This window comes from Gavia stellata, chromosome 1 (genome assembly GCF_030936135.1).
Source record: "Gavia stellata isolate bGavSte3 chromosome 1, bGavSte3.hap2, whole genome shotgun sequence".
Taxonomy (NCBI): Eukaryota; Metazoa; Chordata; class Aves; order Gaviiformes; family Gaviidae; genus Gavia; species Gavia stellata.
The window spans coordinates 33,580,093-33,606,595 of NC_082594.1; the positions used below are offsets into that span (position 1 = coordinate 33,580,093).

General features: G+C 42.0%; 1 protein-coding gene across 2 annotated transcripts in view; it reads left to right on the top strand.

Annotated features, from left to right (window-relative positions):
• The window catches only part of ENOX1 (ecto-NOX disulfide-thiol exchanger 1), a 374,261-nt gene that overhangs the window by 326,829 nt on the left and 20,929 nt on the right, over positions 1-26,503 (top strand). The window contains exons 12-14 of one of the 2 annotated variants that reach the window (XM_059833157.1): positions 827-1,011; positions 19,037-19,144; positions 23,895-23,951. In XM_059833157.1, the coding sequence (XP_059689140.1) occupies positions 827-1,011; positions 19,037-19,144; positions 23,895-23,951 (350 nt within the window). The remainder of the gene's footprint in view (positions 1-826; positions 1,012-19,036; positions 19,145-23,894; positions 23,952-26,503) is intronic. The other variant, XM_059833238.1, reaches the window with a different exon arrangement.

Consider the following 26,503-nt stretch of genomic DNA (forward strand, 5'->3'; position numbering starts at 1 on the left):
ATGCTTTATAGCCTTCTGCCTTTTGCTACACAAATTTTAGCTTATATTGCAGACTGTGCAAGTCATTTGGCAAATGTAATTTCCATGCCTGCATACTAATCGATTTCTTCACAAACACCTGCTATCAGTTATGATAATAAAAATGCCATTCTAAATTGAAAAGGGGCCAAATGGAGCTTCCTAAGGAAATGACTTAAGTGTCTTTCAGTGCCTTTAATGCAGTAATGTTCTTGTAGTGCCAACACTTTTTTTGAGCATTTGCATTTTATATAATTTTACTCTATTACATCATTTTTCTGTCTAAATGGTTCCTTACAACCATTGATACAAAGTAGTTCATAGTGAGATTGGAGAGGAATTTCTGTTTCCTCTCTCATGGGATTAAATCCAGCAACACTATGTAGTCAAAATTCCTTAGCACAAATCTGATTGGAACATCTGGTGGCTACAGTAGTATAATTATTAAACGGTTGTATCAGTTCCTATAACATCACTGGGAAATTGTTGTAAAGTTGGTAGGTGCTTTGCCCTTGGACTTCATGCCAATTTCTTCCTAAAATATAAGCCTAAATATAGCAGCCAGATTGCAAGTAGCGTCTGAATTATCCAGGGTCGCTTTATGGCTCCTTCCATCCCAGGAAATAACTTCCCAGCAACAGTCTTTGCCAGAACCTAATCATTTTCAGCTCTGCTGGGTCTTGTCTCAGCTCTGAAATGTCTCACTGGCTTTCAGCCGTATTGTCATCTCCCCTGACAATGTCCTCTACATTATTTGTAAGGAAACAATCCATTTTACTGATTTCTTCACATTTTCATTTTCTCTTAGCTCTAGCCGCCCAAGCGTACGCGCTAAAGGAAGAGAACGATAGTCTTCGATGGCAGCTGGACGCTTATAGGAATGAAGTGGAGCTCCTGAAACAGGAGAAAGGACAGCTCTTTCGAACGGAAGAAAGCCTTACGAAGGACCAGCAGCTGCAGTTCCTGCAGCAGACAATGCAAGGCATGCAGCAGGTATTGCTATGGGAGAAAAGCATGGGTCTTCTTTTTTAGAAAAGTGGTACCATGAGGCTGTACTCAGGACTACTAACCATGAAGGTCCTGATTTCAGAGTCAAAATCTTACAGATCTTAGATGAGGGAAAGAGGACGGAGGAATTAGGGACATATTTAGCGATAGTAATTTTAGGAATTCATAAACTGTAAACCCATCAATCATTCAAGGAAACTCCTTATGCATGTTCTATTTAGGAGCAACTTACTTTGGTACATCCCTTATTGCTCTCCTCACTTAATCCAATTGGCACTAATTCTGCACAAAAGTTCAAGAAAGTTTGTCCAGTGTAGCATAGCCAGTGCTCTGTGGTGCCTTCATTTGCATTCATCTGCATATTTAGATGCATCTCCACTTCTCAGTGTTGTCTTTTTTCTGCTGACTCTTGCTTGAGGGTGACTGAGACATCTCCAGCTTGTCCAGACTACCCTCCTGCTAACTTGCAAGTGGATAGTAACATCAATGCTATCTCCTGAGCTTTTATCATTTATGCTGATCCATGGATGTAACCTTTTCATTCAGGCAATTTTTAAGTGGTTTAGTGCAGCAAGAAGGCTTTTTCTCTGACATCAGTCAGACAGAAACTGCAATGTGTCCCTGCAGGGGGGGTTCAGTTTATCTTATCCATTCTCCCTTATTTGTCAGCATGCTCCTGACATTGCACAGGGCAAGTCTTGGCAAACACACTCTGACTGCTCCCACTGCTTCGTCTGACATGTCCATTAACACATAAGCAGCTCTCATTCAACATATCTGTGTATAACTTCATTTCTTGTATTCAGCTGATACATGACAGAGCACGAAGACAGTGGCTTACCATGACACTGGATTGGGTTCCCATCTAGAATGGATCTTCCTGAGATGTCACTGAAGAGGTTAATTTTGTCTCCATCATCTGTGCCCTGAAGCAATACCGCCGCTCCTCTATCACTCCCAGTTATTAGGTTCCAGAAGGGGACAAGTTGTACCCACTTCCACATTGTACTAAGCCATGTTCTTATGACAAAAAACAGGAGATATTCATTTACAGATGAGCTGCCTGGTTGGATTAGGAATTGCATTGCTATCATGGCACCAGTCGAATCCAACAAGTCTGCAAATCCCACCTAACACCAAATCACAGAGCACAAGACAAGCCTGCACATGTGTTTATAAGAAAATAAACCCCTTCGAAACCTACAGAGTTTTCCCAAATTAGGATGGTTTATGGTATAGTGGAGTAATTCTGAACAAAGTATTTGCAAAATAGAAAATAAGTCATTGACCATTCAGGAATAAAATATTTCCTGAATTTAGGAATAAAGTCATTAATCAGGTTTCAGTATACTTTAGGTATGCTCGAGGTCTAGTCATGATCTTATTCTTATATAAATGGATACTTAAATATCACTGGCTTCATTAAATTTAACTGCATATATAAATATTGCACTAAATTTCAGCCTGGTGCTAATTCTCCATTAAAATCAGTGAAAAGTGGGCACAAAATACTACTAAATCAAAATACTAGATCCCTAACACTCATTTTGCAGCATTATAATTTCCTACCTGGGGTCTGGATGAAGGATAATCAAGTCTGTAGAATATAAATAGCTTTCTATTGTAACTTCAAGCAAATGTTAATAATGCAAGTCAATAACAGAGAGCGACTTACTTATCTCTCTGTTCAGCTAGCAATGGACACTGTAGTCCCTATTCCTCTGAGAGTTCCTATGTTCGTGACAATTTTGCTGTGAGGTACTGAATTTTTCTAGTTTGCCATCTCGGGGTCAGACCTACTAACTCCCATTGGGATATAATTAGAGATGGCCCAAGGAGCTGGAGAAGACATTGCAGATAATCCAGTCTGACAATATGCTGAGGAGGGCAGCAACACAGAAGCACAGGAGGTGGAGTTCAGAATATTTGGTGGGAAATTATCAGTCGATTAAGCAGCTGGATGATGGCTTTTGATTTCAATGATTAGCCATAGTCATGACGTCCCATAACCTTTGTGCTTTTCATGCAGTTCATGCATGAATATTTAGAAATAAACCTTTGATTTAGGTAGACTCTGTTTTATCTCAGCTTGGCTTTATAAATGCTGAGAGATGACAACCTTAGCTGAAATCCATCAGTATAGCAGGTGCTCAGCATCTATGGAAATCAGTCTCTCTATGAAATATTAAACATATAGCCAGGACTTGAGTAGTAATAATTTAACAAGAAGACCTGTATTCCCTTTTATCCTTTTGTATATATTAAAATTAATTTCAGACAAGGTAAACCGAATGCCATTGAATTCCTGAACCCTACATATATGTCAGCATTAAAAAAAATTATTCCTCCTCCTTCTTTCCTCTTCATTCTCCCCTGCTTTTTCACACACCTTTTCTTCTAACTGAAAACTAGAGAGCAAGTGATTTGAGCTGCAGCCTGAAAAGCAGATTTATCTGAGAAAAAGTGGATGCATTTCCAGAATCAAGAAATTTTTTTGTAAACATATTTAGTGCCAAACAATAGCAAATAAAACAACATCAGTATATTTTTACTGTAGTTCTACCATCTGGACATTTTTCAGGATCCTTTCCCACATTTGCAGGACTGATTAAATGAACGTTTATTTTCTCTTCCATCACTCCTACTGATCCAAAGTAGCATCAGCAAAATCACACAGGTGTTTGCCTATGAAGTATACCTTATGGGCAGTAGTAGCAACCTGCTTATTTAGTATGTCTAAAAAAGAAAATCCTTTGGACTAATGACATTGAACTTACAGGGTTTTTAGTCAACTTCCTCCATAAAACTGTGTCACAGTTTAATTTCATACTCACTGTGAGATCTCAAACAAATGGAAATAAAGTCTTGTATCCATGGTAACAAATGAGATACACTTTACCTGATTTTGAGATGGAAATTGAATTAACTTGTCAATGCCGCATAGGTGGTATTGCCTTCAATTTATTTCTGTACGAGAACACACATACCAAGCAGATCACTTTTCGAATGGCTCTGTTTTTCCAGTAGTGTTTGGTATTCTCTAACAAAGTCTGTGATCGCAAGGAAGGATGTTTTAGTTGTGACTATTTTTACAATACTTCACAGCAGAGCTGTAAGAATATTTTAAATCTTGTCTCTCTGTCTGAAATGTTTTACCAGATACATGCCTATAGGTAATGCAGAAAATATCATCTAGTAGTGTTGCTTAATGTGCACCATTATAAGACTCTTTTTTCAGTGGGTATATGATTTCTCCAAATTTTAACCATTTAGGTTAGCATATTCCATGTGGAGTAGCAAGCAAAATTATTTTGAAAAAATTCTCATCAAAGTGTTTCAGCCATTCCAAGAACAAAGCATGAAAACTATTCTTCTCTTGTTTGTTGTCCACCAAAGAAAATTCTTGAGGAAAGGCACTTGCCATCTTCATGCTTTGAAACAAGGACTCAAGAATTCAACAGTGAGTCACTATTGAATTAATGATCTGGTTTCCATATCCTTTATAAAATCTGCCTGAAATTGATAACATTACAAGTCTTTGAAAAATGTCAGTTTGCCACACAGGAGATGGCACTCATTAGCATATATCCAAGCAAATTGTAGATCTTTACTGGTCGTCTGGGGTTGTTCATGTACCTCCTCCGTAGCACAGCCACCAGTGCAATGTTTTAAGCCTCAAGTTAGTCCTAAGTCTACAGAACACACCTCTTTTAGCATGGGTCTCTAACTGAACAAGTTAGTTCCAGCTTTCCATCAGGCTTAATTGGTCAAGATATAGGGCCATGCTTGCATAGCTGTACTGATTCCTGAACTGGTTCATTTGCCAGTAGACTGGTAATTCTGCATGGTGCTTCATTGCATCATGTAAATGTATGATAATGTTCTTTCCTCTCACAACTCCCTGAGCATGATGGGCTGAATTTAAGCTCCTGCTGGCAAGAGTGTAATCCAGAAATCCCCATTTAAATCATGCTTCCACCGATGTTTTCTCCAGGAAATGTACACAAGTGCCTACAGTTCTGCTCTTGCACATACTGGACTGTATCTGGGACACTGAAGAGGCACCTCATTGACCCCATCTCCTAAGGGCCCTGATTCATTAGCTGAGCTTGGGTTTGTGCTCCTAACACACAGCCACAGCACAAGCTCCCCTTCATTGGCAGTGATGAATAAAAGTCTAGCCATGGGGTTATTGGATGAGCAGTGCCTCTCCTAAAATCAGTGCTCGGGGTGGAAAGCAAGAACAATAGGAACAGTCATGGGTGGTAGGCATAGGGCTGACATAAAGGCTGATACGCTGCTGCCGGTGCCACCAACTCTGTTAGCTCAGGATGTCTCAACAGGGGACTGAACATATATTCCGGCCCTGTTGATGACCCACACCAGTGTCACTCTGATGCAGCATGATGAAAGTCTTCTTTTATCTTGTCTTCTTTTTTTCCCCAAACAATATCAGTTTCACTTGAATAGCAATGCAGATTGCGAACCTGAGCACTCAGAAGCCAGGAATTGCCAAAACTACTGCCTGTGTATTTTGCTTCATATACCTCAGAGACCCTTCTCCATTCGGTGCCGCAGACAGAGAGAGCACAGTTAATCATCACCTATTCAATACCTTCCTGTCTTTGCTGTTCAATATGCGACATGAGGTCTTACTGCAATGGCCACATTGCTCCTGACATTTCCTACCTACTGAGGACTAGCTTTTGCAGTTTACTGATCATTTAGCATGTAAAATAAATAGCACATGCATCTGAGAATTATACAGCTTATTTCAAAGGGCTCTGATAAATGCCAGATAACTAGCAATCATTTCAGGCTTTCAGTGTTCGTCCAGGGAAGGACAGTTTGCTCTGTGATATGCCTCACCATTGTGGTTGGGAGGGTGACAATAGCTGCTGGAGTGCATCGCAGCTCCCTCTTTACACTCACTTCTCCCTCGAAGGAGGATGGCCACGGTACATATTTGGTGACGAGGACTGTGGGGTGCACACAGCTTCCACACACAGTACAGTCACTGGCAGCTGGATTAGGACCCTTTTGTCTAAGTGAGATGGCACAAAGGTCATCTTTCAGCTTTTTAAGCAAGATCGTATACCTCTAATGTATAGTAACCATTCTGAGTAGAAAAGCCAGAGGTAGCTAGTGTTGGCCTCGCTGTGCTGCCCTTGAAATGAATTGGATTTCTACCATTCCTAGCTACTGGAGCAGAGCTAGTCCATTTTCAGATGTCCTCACTGAGCTAGCAGGACTTCTTTTCTACAAACAAAGATGACATTGCTCAGGTCTTTCCTCTCCTATCCTATATGAAAAGTAATTTTTTCTCATACAAGCAATGGAAGAACTGACTATTCCCATGGTCCCCTCTCTTTCAGTGGGAGCAGGGAGGAAAAGCACATTTCTGTCCAGGAGGCTTTAACACCTAGTAGGACAGGGCATCGTGAGACCTTTTTTCCACATCACTCTTCTAACCCGTCTACCACCTATTAAATTCCAGTAAGTCTCAGCTGGCGTTTAGGTCTGCAGCTCTCCGATACTTCACAGATGTTGTTAACTGTCACAGCCATTCCTTTCTCTCACATACAAAGTTTCTGAAATGTCAGAAGTCACGGACACATATGCTGTTGGCAGAAAATTGTCAAATCTGGTGCCGTGTGAGTGCCATGACGATTATAACGACCATTTACCTTTAAATATACAGATTCTAGTAGCAGCTTAGCACTGGAATTAACATCATTGTTGAATAGATGGAGCATGTTATGGCCTAAATGCAGAGGAGATTTGCAGTCATCTTTTATCCACCTACCTTTTGCTCACCAAACATCTATTCAGCATATAACCCACCCTGTGTACTTACACATGACTATAAACCGATTGTAGTATTAAAGAGAAGAGTAAATAAAAGAGATAAAAAACATTACCGCTTGTATTCGCATTTTACCTGCTGAATAAACAGGCCAGAATAATTAAGTTGGAAATGTTTTTTATTACTACTCTTGCAGTATGAATTCCAGTTAGATCTTTCTGTTTTCCTATAAAAGTGGCACTGGAGTAGTAATGGCAATATTGATCAATGCTGATAATTTTATAGGGAATGGACACGAGATAAGGGCGAGGGACTGGACCCGATGTCCAGATGTTCACTGCCAGGACTGTCTCCTCTCACCCTATGGTTGATATTTGGAAACTGGTTAAGAAATACGTCTGCTCCCAGGACAGAGAGAAATGTTCCCATAAGTATTATCTTTGTTCCCTTGTGCTTTTCAGAGCTCTGTAAAGTACTGTCCATGTTCAAACTTCCAGAAAATACTTACTCTTTCTGATTATATTAAAAAAAAAGAGCAGCTGGCAATTAAGTGCTAATTATTTACCGGATCTCAGACAAGCCAAATGGGTTCTCCTCTGTGTTTAACAACCTTTCCTTATTGAAAGCAGTGTTTAATTCCCCACTTCTGCCACCACCACTTCAACAGTATTAGGGAAGTGTAAATAAGGGCCCGCAGATGCTTTGAGCACCATATTCTCTGTAGCAGTTCTAGTGGTAAGATGGTGGAGGGTAGCATCTTTTTGCCTGCTACGACTTCTAAAGCTAAACTGAGATTGACAGCAAGAATAAACGCTTCAGAGAGAAATGATTGGGTGAACACATTTTATTTAAAATATGAAAGAAATCAACTAATAACTTCATTAACACGTTTGTGTAGTCTAGTGGTGGTGAAGGACAGATCTCATAAGTTCTACAGTCCAGTGATCTTATGTGAATACTTTAAAAGTTCCTAAATACTAGTATTGGCTTGCTGATGACATAGCTCCCAAATGTGTTTGATGTTATCCTTACTAGGAACTCTGCTTCCACTACTAGGATTTGTGTTTCAATGGGAATTATACCGGGTAAATTGATTCTCTTCCCTAATGTCATTCTTCTAATTAAAATAGGTCAGGTCTTTTTATTCTCCTTCAAAATACATAAAATATTTCTTCTTGAATAGGAAATAAAAATCTAAAAAATCTAATTTGGCTTGTTGAGAAAGAACATGCTGTGTCATGCTCATTTGCACTTCCATGAAAGAAGAGATGGGATCATACAGTTCAAGTGCCATTGCCTGGTGAGGAGGTGTCCACAACGGACAGGTACAGGTGAAAGGTTGGAGAAGATGAGGTTTCTATGAATGGATGATCATGTCCTCTTTTGACTGTGCATCATACCAGGTGCCAACTGGTTGCCTTTTAGGACAATATGAGGGGAGAGGGAACATGACACTCATCTGGGATCAGCCCTCTTCCTTTGATCAGGATCAGAGCAAACTGTAAGCCTGCCTGTCCACTCACCTATTGTCAGTAAAGTCAAGGGCTGTGTAATATGCCAATCACCTCATTTAGCAAAGGTAGGAGAGAGCTTTACTGATGAGTTGCAATGGGCTTTGGTCAGACTTCTCCCCTCCACAAGCCACCATCAATACCGAAGACCTTGTGTAATCCGCTGTGAAAGTCAGATCCCAGAGAGGGATCCCTGATGCTAGCACTAAGTATCTATTAGTAAACCGGGAGAATTTCACTTCTGAGAGGAGGGATTGATTCTGTAAGGTTCCTAAGGACTTGGGTCTTTTCTTCATTTGCTGCAAAAGTCCATAGCTGACCGCAGAGAACTTGTCTTTCTTGAGGAGTAATAGTTATACTTTAAAATTACTTGGCAAAGGAGAACTGTAGACTGGCTCTTAAGCCATTCATTGCACCATCCATGTTATCTTTTCACCTGCTGTCCAACCCCTAGTACTGCCTCTTGTAGGTGGTGTGGCTGAATCACTATGCCTCATAGAAACAAAAGAAATTGAGAGCTAATTATCTGATATCTGTTAGGTATTCTTTAGTATCATAGAAGAACGTAAGTCAGAAGGTATGTCTGGAGGTCACATACACCATCCCTCTGCTCAAAGCAAGGGCAGCTCTGAAGTTGTCTCAGTTTTGCTCAGGACCTTGTCCAGCTATGTTCTCAGTGCCTCCAAGGATGGAGAGTCCACAGCTTCTCTGAGCCCTTGTTGATGTGTTTGGCCACCCACACTGTGGAATATTTTCCTTATATGTGATAGAAATGTTCCTTGTTGAATATGTTTCTATTCGCCCTCAGCCCTTATCCAAGCAAAGCCTGACTCCATCTTCTCTGTAACCTCCCTTTAGGTAGTTTCAGTGTGTCTGTGTCCATCTGTCTGTTTTCTCATTTGATGTATTTCTTGGGTTCAGTCCTGCCTGCTCCTACTCTGAGTGCTGTAAAGCTGTAGGACCTCTGCAGTCAATCTAATAGCAGGGGGAAGAGAGCATGGCAAACATCTCCCTAGCGAAGCAGCTGGACAGAGTTCTTCAGTAGTGCCACCATATGCACTCACCCATCAGGTGTGTGTCCAGCTCCCCAGCCCGCTCTGAGGTGGTTAATCTGTGGAGTTAACATGTCAGCATGGTCTTTGCCTCTGGCCAGAGAGACAGTAAAATTCGCTTTGCAGGTGGATGCCAAACAAGCAGGAGCTGGGCTGTTGATCCACGTGCAGCTCTTCACCAGCCGAGGGTAGGGGGGGCAGGGCTTAGACTCTTTCGTCACTGCAAACCCCATGATCCATCCAAATAATGCCATCCGCACAGGTCCATTGACACAGGCGGTCCCTGAGAGGTGGGAGGGGTGAGAAACCTGGCACTATTCCACTGTGTTTCTTTTTACTCCCTTAAAAAAATCCACAATCGTATTCTTTATTTTAATAATACCTTATCATACATTAGGATGTCAGGTATGTTACCCTTACTGCTGCAACATGGCTAACTTCCTTGAGGGATCATTTCTAAAGCTTCTTTGACTTGTCTTTCACATTCTCCTGTTTCCTTGGTGATTTGTCTGGCCTCATCAGTGTCTTGTTACTAATGCATATTTGCTCAGCTGGGAAGTCACTTTCTCATTATTCAAGCCTGCCATGTGCTGGCCATTTGTGATATGAAATCCTGTCTGTCGTACAAAAAGAGAAAAACACTCTTCCAGACAGTCCGTGGAAGTACTGGGGGAGGGATTTGTATTTTTATTTTGCAATTGGTTGTGTACCTGAGATTCCATTTTGATTCATTATTTCTTTACCTTCCACCTAAGGAGGATTCTGAAAAGAAATATTTACTGTCCTTCCCCTCTGTAGTTGTAAACAGCTTCTAAGGATTTTGAAACACTTATTTTCCTTGCTGATTTTTGTCCTTTTCCATTTGGCAAACTAACTTCTTTTTCTTTCTATAAAATAAAGTTAGTAAAGATGCAGAAAGATTTTACTTGGGGAAAAAAAAGAATAAAACCTCAGAAATTGCAAGCATAAGTGAGTGGTTTAATTTTTAGGTGAAATCTGCAGTCCTTTCTATGCCTGTGTTTTCATACTTTTTAGATCTCTGATTCTAGTGTAGTTTAGGGGAAAGGGCTGCACTTTTGCACAAGTGAAAAGTGCTTCCCGGGGTTACTGTTTAGTATGCAAGCCTTGGTTTCATTGGGACTGAAAAAGGTAGCCTTGGTTGGGGTACAGCTTGCCTATTTGGGGCACGTAAGTTTTGCCTTCGTTTTAGGCACCTAGTGAATCAGATCTCCCCGTTTTTTCCTATACAGGGATATATTCCCTATAGGTAGTAAGTGGAGAATAATGTGCTGCTCCCAAACATTATATGGGTGGGAGAATTCAGTTCACTAGGTGTCTAAGATGGCCATTCAACTGAGTTGGCTCAGTTAGGCTATCTAACACCATCCCTCTTTGACTGATATTTCAGAAGAGTTTGCCACCGATCTTTTCTGGACACTCTGCAGCTATTCCAGAAATGGGAGAGAGAGTCTGTACCTCCTTCCTGTGGCTGAACAGGCTGGGTTTGCTGAAATTGCCTGCACAACCTGTGATGAAAGTCAACGCTTCCACCTCAGAGGTGTTCTTTTTTCTGCTCTTCTTTACTTCCCTCTCTTTAAGGCCTTTTTAACCTTTTCGTACTTCATTTCAAGCAGCTGTAGAGGAACCATAACCAAAATAGCAGGGGCAGGACCATTCAGCAGTATAACTGCTAAACTTGTGGCAAATGCTGGTTTTCCTTTTTCATTATTCTGTCAGCCTTAAAGTATCTTAAGTACAGCCTCAGGCCCTGTGGTCTCTTCTGATCTGCCTCCCTTTCCTTAGCATGCGAAGTTGATGGCTTCATGCTGGAAACCATGCTTTCCTTCTGAGACCCTTCTCTGTCCTGCTAGGCTCGGTGTGTGACCACACTTCTAGATATGTCCATAATTTATATTTAAATGTACACATGTGACGCTGCCTTTTGGGGAGAAATGAGGAACCGTGGGCAGGGAGGAGGAGAGGAAAAAGAAGGAGTATTTCATGGCCGCACAGTGGTACACAACAGCAAGCTATTACTTTCCCTTTAGGGCTTCTCATATCTTTCAAGGCACTGTGTGTTGTTTGGTTGTTAGCATTCTTAGCCACACTGGCATCGCATTGTACACAGTCTGAGTAATTCAGCTGGCTTCAATAATGCCATCTATATTTAATGTTTCAGAAGCTGCGAAGATTGGTTTAAGATGGTAATTTTCTGTCTGCACTTTTGAGATCTACGCAATATGGGCGGTACTGAACTGTCTCTGACAGAGATTCAGCATTGGAGGAGGAAATGTGTGAAAAAAAAAAACCCCACACATACCCTTCCCCCCCATATAAAGAAATTAGCTACTCACTTATGTACAGGCAGGATTTGGTCCTCATGAATGAAGGAAGCTTAACACTGGGGACTGATATTTACCATTTCTATACAGAGCAGCTCCAGAGCTGCTGCTGGAAACAAGCAATGTCTTGCATTTTTTTTCCTCTAGAATGAATTGATTGATATCTGGAGCGACAGCCTGTAGGTTAATTCTTTCTCCTTTCCTCTCTCCTCTCTGGAAATGCCAGTAAGAGGATATCAGTGACATCTACCAGTCTGATCTGGACCTACTACACAGCTTCATCTCTTAGGGTCAACCTGTCAGCCATGGTGACAAATAGTTTTGGTTGCACGTAGACCAGCTGAGCTTCCCGACTGGTGCTGGTGGAGCTCTGGGCTGTGCAGGTGTCTCTCTGCAGGATCCTCAGAGCTGCAATGAGCACCATGAGATGCTTTTCCGCTTCCTGACACTGGGATTTTGGCTTAGGGAAAAGACCCTTCCATAACTTGCAGGGGACCTCAGAGACCCAAAGAATGGCGCACTGAGGACCACTGGAAGACAACAGAAGAATGAGCCAGGTATTTCCTGGCTGTGTAACCAAGAAGTCACTCCTTTGCCTGAGGAAATTGGGGAACTGCTGTCTGAATGCCATGGCTGTGCCACAAAGTTGGAACCATCAGGGCTTAAAGGAAATGACCAGAGAGGTGAGACAAGATTGAAGGAAGGGACACTTTGATAGCTATGCTGGCAGTAGCTGTGAGACAAGCCAGCAGGGTAGAACAGGTGGAAAGCAGGGTAGCAAATGCTGCATGGGTGGGTGGGCACGGGGGGAAGCTCTGGCAGAAATGCTGGATGAGGTGACAAAGTAGGTGGAACAGTATCAGACAGCACAAACATTAAAATCAAGAAGAACAATTTTTTATTTTAATTGATTGTGGTGTATACTTGCAAGCAATCTGAAGGGCAGAAGAAATATCTATAGGATCAATTTTTAATAAGCACATTTATGTGAAAAACAAAATAATTTTGAATAATTAAATACCATCATCTTGGCATCATTCATTACAATCTTTATGGAGAGGCTGTCTGTTAATAAGCAGGCATGACAGCAGTCCCTGTTATGAAACTTGCCTCATTCCTGCCAGTATAAGATCCTCTTCCCATTTGCTTCTAATTTTGCCAAACATCACATGTTTGTGCTGAAATTTTTCAGGCTGTTCGTCTGTCTTAGGCTGATATTTTTTTCAGTCAAAGCTATTTCTTCATTTTCCAAAATAAGACTAGAAGGGAAAAATATGCTGTTTGGCATAACTCCTTGTTACAACTTCCTGGTGGCGGCATCAACCACTCAGGAAAAAAAAATCTCAGAACCTGACCCATGCAAAATGAGCAGATTGTGCACCTTTTAGAGAGAAATATGAGGTAGAGAAAAAGAAAGAAGGTTAAACCCCTAGGGGATGGCTACAAGGTTTAAACAATTCTGACATCTTTGGGGGCTGAATGGGAAGGTCCCAGTTCTATGAATGAAAAACCTGATGTATGAGTGGGAATATGGTACCTTAGTTAAATACTCTGTTTTCCACCCCTGTGAAAACAAGACCCATTTGCTGTCTTTGAAAATATGAGCCTATGCACACACAGTAAGCCTGCAGTAGTTGACAGTTTAACCATTAAGACTACTGAAAGGTTTTATCTCATACCAAGTGCTTTGCAGCTCATACTGCAACCAGAATGCACACTCTCTTATCCCAGGGAAACTGAGCATGTTCGATGTTTTCCTGGGATTCCTGTTCCTGGCTGGTCCAGAGCCAAGTACAAAGATGCAGAGTAAGGAGCATCTCTCTCTCTCAGAGAGTGCCTTCCCCACCACTTCCTCCCATGCTCAGACAGTTTTGGAAAAGTTGCATCAAACACAAAACAGAAAAAGTCAGGATCAAAGGAAGAGGGATATAACTAGATTAAATCACAGTGGGAGATGTGAAAATAAAATTGGGAGCTTGTGAGCTGATCTGCAGTATGTAGAACTTGGCCATGGAAGAACCATGCGGAGAGGTGGGTAGGATGGAGAAGGAGATTTCAGTTCTGGCAGAAGTGTAACAAGTTCGACCCATAAATGAAACATGGTTTCCCATTTGTAACAGTCGTTCAGTAGTGAAAAGGCTTTCCAGGGGAAGAGATAGACTGATCTTCCAGATGGGAGTATAAACTCAGAAGGATGTTCAGAAGGACAAGCTCTGGGGTTTCTCCCAGAAGCTGGAGTAAAATCTTTGATCCAGGATGAAGGTGCAGTCTGGATGGTGGTGATGTTCTCCTTGGATAGGCATGGCTATTCACTTCTTTCAGAGGCTGTGGAGCAAACAACATCTCTTGTGAGGTCCTCCTCAGACTCCCTAGTACTTGTAGCACTGCACTGAAACAATCACAGAATCACAGAATCACAGAATCACTAAGGTTGGAAAAGACCTGTAAGATCATCAAGTCCAACCATCAACTAACACCACCATGCCCATTAAACCATGTCCCACAATGCCTCATCTACACGTTCCTTGGATACCTCCAGGGAGGGTGACTCTACCACTTCCCTGGGCAGCCTGTTCCAATGCCTGACTACTCACTCAGTAAAGAAATTTTTCCTAATATCCAGCCTGAACCTCCCATGGTGCAACTTGAGGCCATTTCCTTTTGTCCTGTTGCTAGTCACTTGGGAGAAGAGACCAACACCCACCTCTCTGCAACCTCCTTTCAGGTAATTGTAGAGAGCGATAAGGTCTCCCCTCAGCCTCCTCTTCTCCAGACTAAACAACCCCAGTTCCCTCAGCCGCTCCTCATAAGACTTGTGTTCCAGACCCCTCACCAGCTTCGTCGCCCTTCTCTGGACACGCTCCAGCACCTCAATGTCCTTCTTGTAGTGAGGGGCCCAAAGCGGAACACAGGATTCGAGGTGTGGCCTCACCAGCGCCGAGTACAGAGGCATGATTACCTCCCTGCTCCTGCTGTCCACACTATTTCTGATACAGGCCAGGATGCCATTGGCCTTCTTGGCCACCTGGGCACACTGCTGGCTCATCTTCAGCCGGCTGTCGATCAACACCCCCAGGTCCTTTTCTGCGGGGAAGCTTTCCAGCCACTCGTCCCCAAGCCTGTAGCATTGCATGGGGTTGTTGTGACCTAAGTGCAGGACCCGTCACTTGGCCTTGTTGAACCTCATACAGTTGGCCTCAGCCCATCGATCCAGCCTGTCCAGATCCCTCTGCAGAGCCTTCCTACCCTCCAGCAGATCAACACTCCCACCCAACTTGGTGTCGTCTGCAAACTTGCTGAGGGTGCACTCTATCCCCTCATCCAGATCATTGATAAATATATTAAACAAGACTGGTCCCAAAACTGAGCCCTGGGGGACTCCGCTTGTGACCGACTGCCAGCTGGATTTCACTCCATTCACCACAACTCTCTGGGCTCGGCCATCCAGCCAGTTTTTTACCCAGCAAAGAGTGCACCTGTCTGAGCCACGATTCACCAGCTTCTCCAGGAGAATACTGTGGGGAACAGTGTCGAAGGCTTTACTAAAGTCCAGGCAGACAATAACAACAGCTTTTCCGTCACCCACTAGGCGGGTCACCTGGTCATAGAAGGAGGTCAGGTTGGTGAAGCAGGACCTGCTTTCATGAACTCATGCTGGCTGGGCCTGATCCCTTGGTTATCCTGCACGTGCCCTGTGAGCACCCTCAAGATGAACCTCTCCATAATCTTCCCCGGCACCGAGGTCAGGCTGACAGGCCTGTAGTTCCTTGGATCCTCCTTCCGGCCCTTCTTGCAGGTGGGTGTCACTCTGGCAAGCCTCCAGTCATCCGGGACCTCCCCTGTCAACTAGGACTGTTGATAAATGATGGAGAGTGGCTTGGCAAGCTCCTCCGCCAGCTCCCTCAGCACCCTTGGGTGGATGCCATCAGGCCCCATAGGCTTGTGAGTGTCCAGGTGGCATAGCAGGTCGTTAAGTGCTTCCTCCTGGATCATGGGGAGTTTCTTTTGCTCTCCATCCTTGTCTTCCAGCTCAGGGAGATGGATACCCTGAGGATACCTGGTGTGGCTATTAAAGACTGAGGCAAAGAAGGCATTAAGTACCTCAGCCTTTTCCTCATTCTTGGTGACAATGTTCCCTCCCGCATCCAGTAAAGGATGGAGATTCTCCTTGGCTCTCTTTTTGTTGTTAATGTATTTATAGAAACATTTTTTGTTATCCCTTACCACCGTGGCCAGATTGAGCTCTAGCTGGGCTTTTGCCTTTCTAATTCCCTCTCTGCATGACCTAACGAGATCCTTGTACTCTTCTTCAGTTGCCTGCCCCTTCTTCCAAAGGTGATAAACTCTCCTTTTTTTCCTGAGTCCCAGCAAAATCTCCCCGTTCAGCCAGGCCGGTCATCTTCCCTGCCGGCTCTTCTTACAGGACATGGGGACTGCCTGCTCCTGCGCCTTTAAGATTTCCTTCTTGAAGAAGGTCCAGCCTTCCTGGACCCCTTTGCCCTTCGGGACTGTCTCCCAAGGGACCCTCTCAACCATTGTCCTGAACGGGCCAAAGTCTGCCCTCCAGAAGTCCATCATAGTGGTTTTGCTGACCCCCCTCCTTGCTTGGCCAAGAATTGAGAACTCTATCATTTCATGGTCGTTAAGCCCAAGATGGCCTCCGACCATCACTTCTCCCACCAGACCCTCTCTGTTTGTAAACAGCAGGTCAAGCAGGGCACCTCCCATGGTAGGCTCCCTTACCAGCTGTGTCAGGAAGTTATCTTCCACACACTCCAGGAACCTCCAGGACTGTTTCCTCTCTGCTGTGTTATATTTCCAGCAGACGTCCAGTAAGTTGAAGTCCCCACAAGAACAAGGGCTTGCGACTGTGAGATTGCTGCCAGTCACTTGTAGAACGCTTTATCAGCTTCTTCATCCTGGTTGGGTGGTCTATAACAGACACCCAGCAGGATATCTGCCTTGTTAGCCTTCCCCCTCATCCTTACCCATAAGCACTCAACCTTGTCGTCACAATCATTGAGCTCTATACAATCAAAACACTCCCTAACATACAAAGCCACGGCACCTCCTCTCCGTCCTTGCCTTGATGATAATAATCAAATCCCAAGGTTTCAGCTGAAACCTTGAAGTTTTCTCCTTGTTGCCTGGAGATGCAAAGAAGGGCTTCCCTCCCCCAGTACATAATTGGCTAGATGCATTCCTGGCTTTGTGTGAGGATCATTTTGTTCATTTTGGCTGCTCCCTTTGACACATCAGAGGCTGGCCACACTGGTGAGACGTAACTGCTCAGATAAGACTCTGTGATGGGGGACAAAGACAACTCTTGCCATGTTCAGCTGTGTAAGGTCAAACAGGTTGCACCTGGGAAAGAGAGGACATTTCACCAGCCCCTGTTAGGTGACACATCTGCTTACCAAACCTCAGGTGTCTCAGCTAGTGACCCTTGGAAGGGCATATGCTATCTTTCTTATGTCTTGTATAGTCGACTTCTCTTCTGATGATTGGAGTTCCTTCTTTCTGAATTGCAGACATCAGCTAGAGCTATTCTGGGTGAAGCTTAATGGTCTGTAATAACAGAAGGTTACATGAGGTGACCAAATGGTCCCTTCTGGGCTAAAAAGTTATGAAATGTCTGGAAAGCTATAACTTTGCTAAGGACCTGGATGGGTATCAGTGTGTGGCATATGACAGTATACAGAGATGCAGTATATCTTCTGAAAATATAGGGAGTAGTACCCAACAGGCAAGATGAACATAGACCTGAGGTGGCAATCCATCGCCAGTCAGAAAATGCCAGAAGTAGACATTCCCACACAAAAGTTGGTCAGGCAAGAGCCTCCGTGGAACAGACCTTGTTATTTCATACAAAATCTTGTGATTTGAAATGCTCTTGTGCTGTGGTAGAGTGAATACACATACGTGAATGTCTCTTGGAGGCTCCCAGGGAGCAGTCCAGGTGGTGAGATCCATCAAAAACCTAACCCAGCTGGACTGTAGAGTGTGTGAGATATAATCAGACATATACCCACATGTATTTTTACTTCAGTGGCTGAATTAATCCATCATATTGCTGTTCACTTACAACAGAAATACACTACCAATAACTCCATCAGTCCCTGAAATATCATCTGTTTCCAAGCAGCTCTGAAAACAATACTGCTGTCAAGTCCTTTGATGCCTGGGACTTCCAGTGCAGTGAACAAGCCCAGGGACTATTTCTAGGATTGCTCTCTGTAACTTAGGAAGATGCTGAACACCTGCAACATCGGATTGAGTCAGAGTTACCAGTCCTAAGCACAAGCATAAACGAAGCTTTAGATGCTTAGATACCTGGTTACATCAGTAACACAAGTTAGTAAAGCAATTCCTCATTCAAGTAGTCCTTAAAAAGGAGTGTGCTTACAAGCAATATGTTGCCCCAGCAAATCAGAGTTTCCTTTCTTGATCACTAAAGGAGAGCACTATAAACTCTTTTTAATCTCATGTTTGTCCTCTCTTGCTCTTCAGCGGTGTCTAACATTCATCACATAAATATAAAAATGCATAATCATTTCAGAATTAATTAAATCTACTGACCTGCTCTTGACAGTCACAATAAATCTAGGCAGAACCTAAAGCTAGCCAAGACCAGGGGATGTGGGCTTTTAAAGATGTCCCTACATCCCAGAATTCTCTTCATAAAAATAGGTTTTTGTCATAGCTCTTTGTTTTGACAGTTCAGATCAGCAGTCTTCCTGGCTGATATATTGATTGTAGGGCGTCAGTCTTCCTGATCTAATAAAATATCACAGCACAGGGGGAAAAAAGGAATGCTTTTGTCTTCTTGGCAACTCAGTGTGAAGGCTTTCCAGAATATTGCTTTGCATAGAATGAAAATGGCTGTCGGCCAATGACTAATTATATTAAAGGGCTGTGCTTTTAAATTATTTATGTACCATAGTGTTTACCCTAGTATTATTAAAACCACTGCATATACTTCTACAAATAAGATTTTGGTTCAGATGAATGTGACAGTCACTCTGTGGGTGATATACTGTACCAGGAGTTTCTACTTTAATGTAACAAATAGCTTAACACACATTAACAGATGCATTACTGGTGGAGCACTGCTGCAGAAGGAGATGCAGATGAAAATGATTTACCTCTGGTCCATTTAGACACAGCAGATTATGCAACAATAATAAAAGCAGGAGCAGGCTGCAAAGCATTGTTCGAAATGAGGGTTTAGCAAACTGAGGATTTAAAACTGCTTTGGATGCAGACGTTGCTAACCAGAAACTTCTTTTGTTTGTGCAGCAATTGCTGAGCATACAGGAAGAATTAAATAACAAAAAATCCGAACTGGAGCAAGCCAAGGAAGAGCAAACACATACACAAGCGATGCTTAAAGTCCTGCAGGAACAGGTGAGTGCTTCTGGTGGGAGAAAAATGCTAGCTTAGGCATGCTGAGGGGGCAGAGGACTTATGGCTTCACCTCCAAAATCCATAGGAGTCTGGCCACAGAATATGCTGTGAGCAAGACATAACCTTATGTGGCTTGTATGTCTGCTCTGATTAGCATTTGTGAACACAGCTGAGACTAACAGAGTTTGAGAAGATGGAGTGAAAAGGGACCCTTATTTTATACTATCCAATATTGAATTTCGTGTCTTCAGTAACATTTCCTCTTACATTATTCTACATAGGTATCAGTGATGTGTGTTTTGGCTCTGAATTAAAAAAAATGTTGGGATAGTTAATTATACCTGAAAGGCAAACATATTTAAAACAAAACAGCTCTTTCTTTTAACACTAGTATTGAAGAAAAAGAGCTTGGTATCTCCTGTGTTATTCATGCAGATATGAGTATACAAAAAACTTTGTCATAATGGCATTGAAAAAAAGTAGTTATCAATGCAATTATTTAAGCAGTGAGAAGCACACCTCTGTAAATCTGATAAGCATACCTTCTTTGATACTTGGGTGTTCTATGACACTGAGAAGTGTATTTGATAGTATTGTTTTAGAAGCATGGTAAGATAGGTCGTTACACAGCAAAAAGAAAATCTGGTGCTAAAGCTGTAAATCTGGAGATGAAACAGTGCATTGTGTGCAAGCACAGTGTGCACAAATACATGTTGTCTGTGTAGACCACGTGGCTTGGACACACTGAAGTCACAAGCCCCAACCTGTGCTGCCCAGACACAGTCTCTGCTTTGCGACCTTGTTTTAGTCCTTTCTATATAAACTTTGAGCTAAAACATTTAGTGACTTGGTTAAGTATTTGCAGTTTAAAGACTGTGGGATCTGAATTGCTTAGATGGCAGAGATTCAAAATGATGATGATTCTTTTGTTCAAGAGTTTTCAGCATGTATGTCTGAATATGTTTGTAGACAGATTTATACATTTAATGTACATATTGGGAAAAGTCAGTTATGCTTATTTCAGATATTTTTAATGTTCATTACAAAAGCTGTGACATTGTTCCATATCTAACATTTGCCTTTGAACATATCTAGTGACAAATATATTCTAGAAACTAATAATTTAGATTCTGGAAAAAATAAAGCTTTTATGTTTAGACGCATGTTCTTAGCACTTACAGTTGCAAAGATAACCATCTAAATGAGAGCTGATGCCAGACTGTTACACAAAACATCATGAGGAAGAATGGGTTTGGTAACAACAGAATCTTTATAAACACAGAATCCACTAGATCTCTTGAGTTAATTGCATCTCATTTACATTTTTACATGGCATTCAAGGTATAATGTTATAAAATACTTTAAAAAAAAAGAAATAATGAAATTTCATGAAGTTATTTTATATCTTGGTACCAATTAAATGCTGTAAAAACATACAGAAAGATCTTACAATGCTGGGTCCCAGTAGGGACCACCAGGGCAGCCTTTTGAATCTCTGCAGACTCCTACTAATTGCGAATCAAATGTGCGCTCATACTAGGCAGACAGAAGAACAGTAGCTGGAAGAAAGGCAGGATGGATCTGCATTTCTCTTGAGAATTAGCTCTGAAACAGCCCTAAGGCCAAGACAGTAAGTAGCCAGAATTCCCAAGGAGTGCTACACAGCCAGTGTGCTTCTCCAACAAACCTGAACCAGTTCCAAAACTTGCCAGAACAGCAGAAGCCCTAGCAGTAATGACCCCCACTTGCCAAGGCTCACAGCTTTACTTTACAAGCACCACAGCTCATCTGTGTGTTTTATCCACAATTGGTATTGAAAATCATCTGGCGGAGTCAAGTAAATATGAACATTTCTTTCAAAAATAAATAGCACTGGGCTCCCGCCTCGATTGTATGACTTGGTTTTGTGATACGTTTGCTAAAAACTGCCTTTTCATCTCAAGCTGGCAGAGGGATCCCGCCCTGCCTCACCATGGGCATGCTTGCACAGAGATGCAGCTGTGTCTGAGCATGTCTGCTGGCTCAGCAGCATCTCGTGTTGATCCAGTTGCAGTAACCCAACCGCATCCAGACTGGGATGTCCTGCTGGGATACGTCCCATTTGCTCGTGTACCATGTTGCATTACTGTAGCCAAAAGGCTTGTGGATCAGATCTGGCCCATGGCTGCCAGGACTGGTTGTCAGAGAGATTCATGCCCACTGGTTTGAGTCAGACCTACCCCACTGTGGCATTAGACACATCAGAGACTTCTAACTCCTCAACCCTTCGCCTTTCCTTTCAGGTGGGCTCTTGGTTGTTACTGGCACTGGTTCAGTGTGTTGCCTCAGCATGCTCTTTGCTGGTAACATCACATTCACCACCGTGATGGAGCCTGCCTAGGTGGTAAGGCAAGTCCTGTTTTTCCGATATTGTATGTATTTCTGAGGTTCCTATGCCAACATTTTACTATTTAGGATGTGAGAGAAAAATATAATTTAAATTTTAATTTAGAAAAAACAGTATTGGAAAAAAAAGGACTTTAACTCTTTAGCCTGTGGGAATGCAGCTGCACATTCTCTTCCCACAAGTTTTCCACCATTACCTCCACCGGTTCACCTCCACCTCCTACTGCAGTGGTCCTAGTGTAGATATGGATGCTAGCGTCTTCTTGCCTGAGCTCTGGCATCCTTTTCAGAGCATGGCATGCAATAAAAGAGATGGAAAGGCTCAAGCATCCTGCCTGCATTAGAGTTAGATTAACTGCTGGAGCAGTGCCAGGGTGGTGATGGTGGGAAACCAAGGTGACGTGAAAGCCTACCAGACCAACGTAGGCTAGAAGCTGAGCCCACTCTCCTGTCAAACGCGCATGTGGCTGATGGGGGAGTGGTATGTCACTAGCAGAACGCGTGCGGAGCATTGCCCAAGAAGCCATCAGTCACCGAGGGGTGACGGCACTTTATCAGCCTGGAAAAGGAAAGGCAAAAGGTACGTAAGTAATGAACAGCACTCCCCGAGCGCTCAGGACATGGCATTAGCATACAGAGCAATTTTACATACCAGAGCATGCTCTCCTGACCTCATATTCAGATGAGTAATTCAGCTGAACTCAATAGGACTGCTCACATGAGGTAAATTCCTATAATGAAGCATTGGCAGAATCAGGAAAGGTCTCTTTTGGTTGCACTGCAATGCAGAAATACCTAACTTTGGTGCTTGGCTGGAAGCAGCCATCTCGGCTCGTTCCTACCAGCCATCTTCACAGTGAGGTGGTTTTACAGGATGGTTATTTTTTCAGTGTAGGGAAAACATGTAGCATTCATTGGAAATGCATCACCCTGCTGTCAGTATAAATTGCAGACTTTTTGAGGGTATTGAAAGATGAGCATCAGTGAATTGAACCAGGACACCTGATGAGTTTGCAGTCCCCAGCTACCCTTTGTACTGCTTTATCAGAGATTGCTGCCCGCTTCCTTCTCCATCAGGACTGGTTTAGTGGCTTGAGCAGCAGTTCCTGAACTGGTGCAGTTTACAGCCCTGCATAATAAGGTACGCAGAGACCATAGCCCGCTTACCTTAATTGTCAGATTGGAAACTGTGAGAAGCCGGGAACTGAATCACACACAGTTTAGCTGTTCCTGCCACATGGCAAAAAGATGATGGAGGTAACCTAGCTGCCACAGGGTAGTAGTCCGCTTCTGAGTCAGACACCTAATCGAAACCTAATAGTGTTCCATTTCATCTGGATTTTAGGACTGTTGTCGTTCAGGATCACAGCTGTATCATCAACAGTTACATCAACCCCAGCTTCTTTGGCAAAAAACACGGAATGCAGAGGAAAGTGCTGTTTATTGTTCCCCATCTCCCCCCACCCCAGATACCTACTCTGAATTAAGTTAGAATAAAAGCATGACCCTTCAGAGATTGACCTAAAGAGTAAATTGTTCTGAGCGCTTCTTTTAAGTATACAGACCTCCAAGGCTTAGAGGCTCAGGAGAGCTGCGGTGTCTCCTCCTTTCTGTATTTGCTCAATCACAGGATGAACGAGTGAATATTTCACTTTGGCTCGAGACATGAGCTAGGACATTCTTTAAATCTCTTTGGAATGATTTTTACAATCCCCAATGTAATCCTGGATTTTCCCCAAAAAGCTAATTCAGGAGGAAAAAAAAGTTTTGGTTCAGATCATATATTTGGAATTGGCAGTGTCTCCTCAGTTCTTCCCGCCACTGGTTACATAAAAGAGCTGTTCTTCTCTTCACCTCCTTTTCTGTCATACCCAGGAGCCATGTCAGTTATTTAGATGCTTCCTCAGGAAGGAAACGTACAGTAGCACTTTGGCATCTTAAACAGCTTAAAATATATCATTCAAAAGTAATCATTAGCAAAACACTATTTAGCTAGTGGCAACTTGCAAATATTGTAAAGTTTAAATTAATAGCAACAAGAATGGGAAATGAAATCGTTTATTATTCTTGAGAGCCAATTCTGTACACTTTTTATGCCTTGAAACTACTTTCTAATCTTATTATTTAAAAAATAATGACCCAGTCTTATTATTTTCTTTTTTTTTTTTTTGCCAACCTATCAAGCCTTAAGTATGTTGGTTTCAAAATGGTTTGAGCAAAAACTCATTAGAATTATATGCTCCATCTGTTTTTCTCATTGGAAGCTTTATAAAATGCTCCTTCAAATAAATCAAAGATAACTGTGTGAAATACTCAAGTAATGTGCTTGTTTTGTTCTGCTTTGTTTTTTGTTTACTCTTTGCAGTTAAAGAGCGCCAAGGAATTAGCAGAAATCAATGGGCATGATGAATCTCAGGCAAATGTAGGTAAAGCTATCTATGTATAGATTTATATATGTATATATATATATATGCATGTGTATGGTCTCAAATTTGCTATTTGTGTCTTAAAGCTGATAGAATTGTTGAATGATTTGCACATCAGGTTTGAAGTGCCTGGTTTTTTTTTCCTGAAGCCACAGGTTCAAATCCCAGCAAACTTCATTTTGAGGTAGATAAATTGGGTTCCACGCAATTTACTTTGTAGGATTTATTTGGATGAGACTTTAACAACCAATGTCCTACTTGCTGTATGTGGGTGTTAAAGATACCATGGAAACGACTGCAAGAGAAATGCTTTGCCTTAGTGTCCTGTCCAGGATTGCTCAAGCTACAAAGTTATACTGCTTGTCTCTGTGGCTGCCACCTTGCAGCTGAGCAAGTCTGGCCATATTTCAGTTCGGAGTGAAGTGATTCATATACACGTGTATAATTTGAAAACAGTTAATTTGCACAAGAGGACTAAATTAATTCATTGAGTCATTATTTTGTCCAAAATCATTAAAGGACCTGTTAAGATCATGTTTTTTAAAACCTGCTGCCAAAAAAATGCTTCTGTTATTCCCTTAATGATTGCAGTCAAAACAGCAATTTGGATAAGGGGAGAGACAAAAAAGGAAAACTTTCCTGCTATGTTTGTCATCCAAACCGTGCAGCGTTGCGCTTTGTCATAAACATGAAAAGTGAAACAGATTATATATGATATCTTCCTCCTAGCCAAGAGAATTAGCAACAGTCTGAACACTAATATATTTTAACATCTATTTTAGTCAGTGTGTTGTCTAATGGCACAGCCAGGAAATCAGTTTTATTTTAAAACTGAATGGAAGGCTCAAATTTTGTGAACTGCTTTGTCATAAGGAAGTGTTGTCCTCTCTTTTTTAATCCTTTCCTGAATCTCATTCATTGTGGTCTATTTCCGCAGTGAAGTCGATAGTGCCTCATAGCTCTCAGTGTTTGGACAGGAGACATTCAATATTGTCTGATAGCTCCAACAAATCTGCAATTGCAGTCTGTCTGCACAGCATCTCATTGCCCCTTCAAAAGATTCTGTTTGCAAACCAAAATAAAGACATTAATCCGCTCATGATCTTGAAATGCTTACATTTGCTACCTAAAAACTTGTCTTTGTACAACAGCTGGTTGCAGATTTCCTAAAGGAATTTAGAAATGTAAGACTTACTTAGAAACTTTCTGCAGGAACTTCCTTCCTCTCCAAAAATGTGGATGAAACGAAGTTTTGCAAGATTGAAATGTTTTAAAGGAAAATTACCTAAATATTTCAACTTTTATCATTCTGGCTCAAGTGTAACTGGGTAAAACTGAAAAGACTGAAAGTTTTATTTTAATATAATATAAATGTTGAAATAGCATTAAAATTAAACTTTTCAATTTTGTAAAGAGAGAGTTTCAGTAGATCATTCCCAGATATCTAAAACAAAATATGTCAGAACCTTTGGGTAATGGTAAATTTTTTGAAATATAATGTTTTGTTGCAGTTTGTAATTGCAGGAACTGTTTAAATGCCTGAATTTTCCATAGGATAGAAACTCTATTTTCTGCCCCTCTTTGCCATGAGCTCTTCTCATGATGATCTCATAGCAATATTAGACTCCTAAGAAAAGAAGTCAATACCTAAATTAATGGTGAAGAGGGAAACCAGACAGCTACAATTATTGAGTCACAGTTGCAGCCATGTATTCAACGATCATGCCACCATGAAATCGGAGAAGGCATAGCAGCACAAATGGAAATAGAGAAATAGAGGGAAAGAATGGATGTTAAAGCATTTGCTACAGTAATGAACTTTGTAAAATGGAAGTTGAGGAACCTTTTAAACAATTGTCATTTATATCAAATATGTAGTGCTCAGGTGTTGTGCCTTGCAGGTTGTCTTTCTACATCCATTCTCAGCAGACTTCATGGTTCTTGCCCTTGGCCAGTGTGCGAATCTGGGATGATCAAAGAGAAAAAGGCTTGGTGTCTCCTACGTGGTTGTTAGTGAACTGTGATGCATATAATGGGATTAGGACATATTTGTTACAGTTGGCAGGTTGAATTCAGCAAATGAAATACCTTTACATGCAGAGCAGTAGTGGGAGGTGTTGGTAAGGAAAAATGGCAACGTATGTCTATACACTGAACACACAGTCTAATCTTCACACTATGGCATATTTAGGTTACTTACTCTGCAGAAAATCAGGTTCCTGGAAAGGACAGTGGAAACTTTAGGCACACTGCATACACATCAAGAAAGCCCATACTGTAATCTTAAAAAGATTATTTTCTGCAGTCCTCAGGCTTTCTGCTGATGGCACTGGTCTGCATCATATTTTACGTTAGAAAATATTGTTTCTTAAAATAAAACCTGGTAATATTTTTCTTAGCAAAAGCGGATACAGATGTAAATATATACTTAGACCTATCCTGGTGTATCTTCTACATTTCCAGTATGTGAGACCATCCTGAAAGGGAAACAAGCATCTGGACACCTTTGGAAAAAGAAAAACATCCCTCCTGAAATGCGCCCAACCTA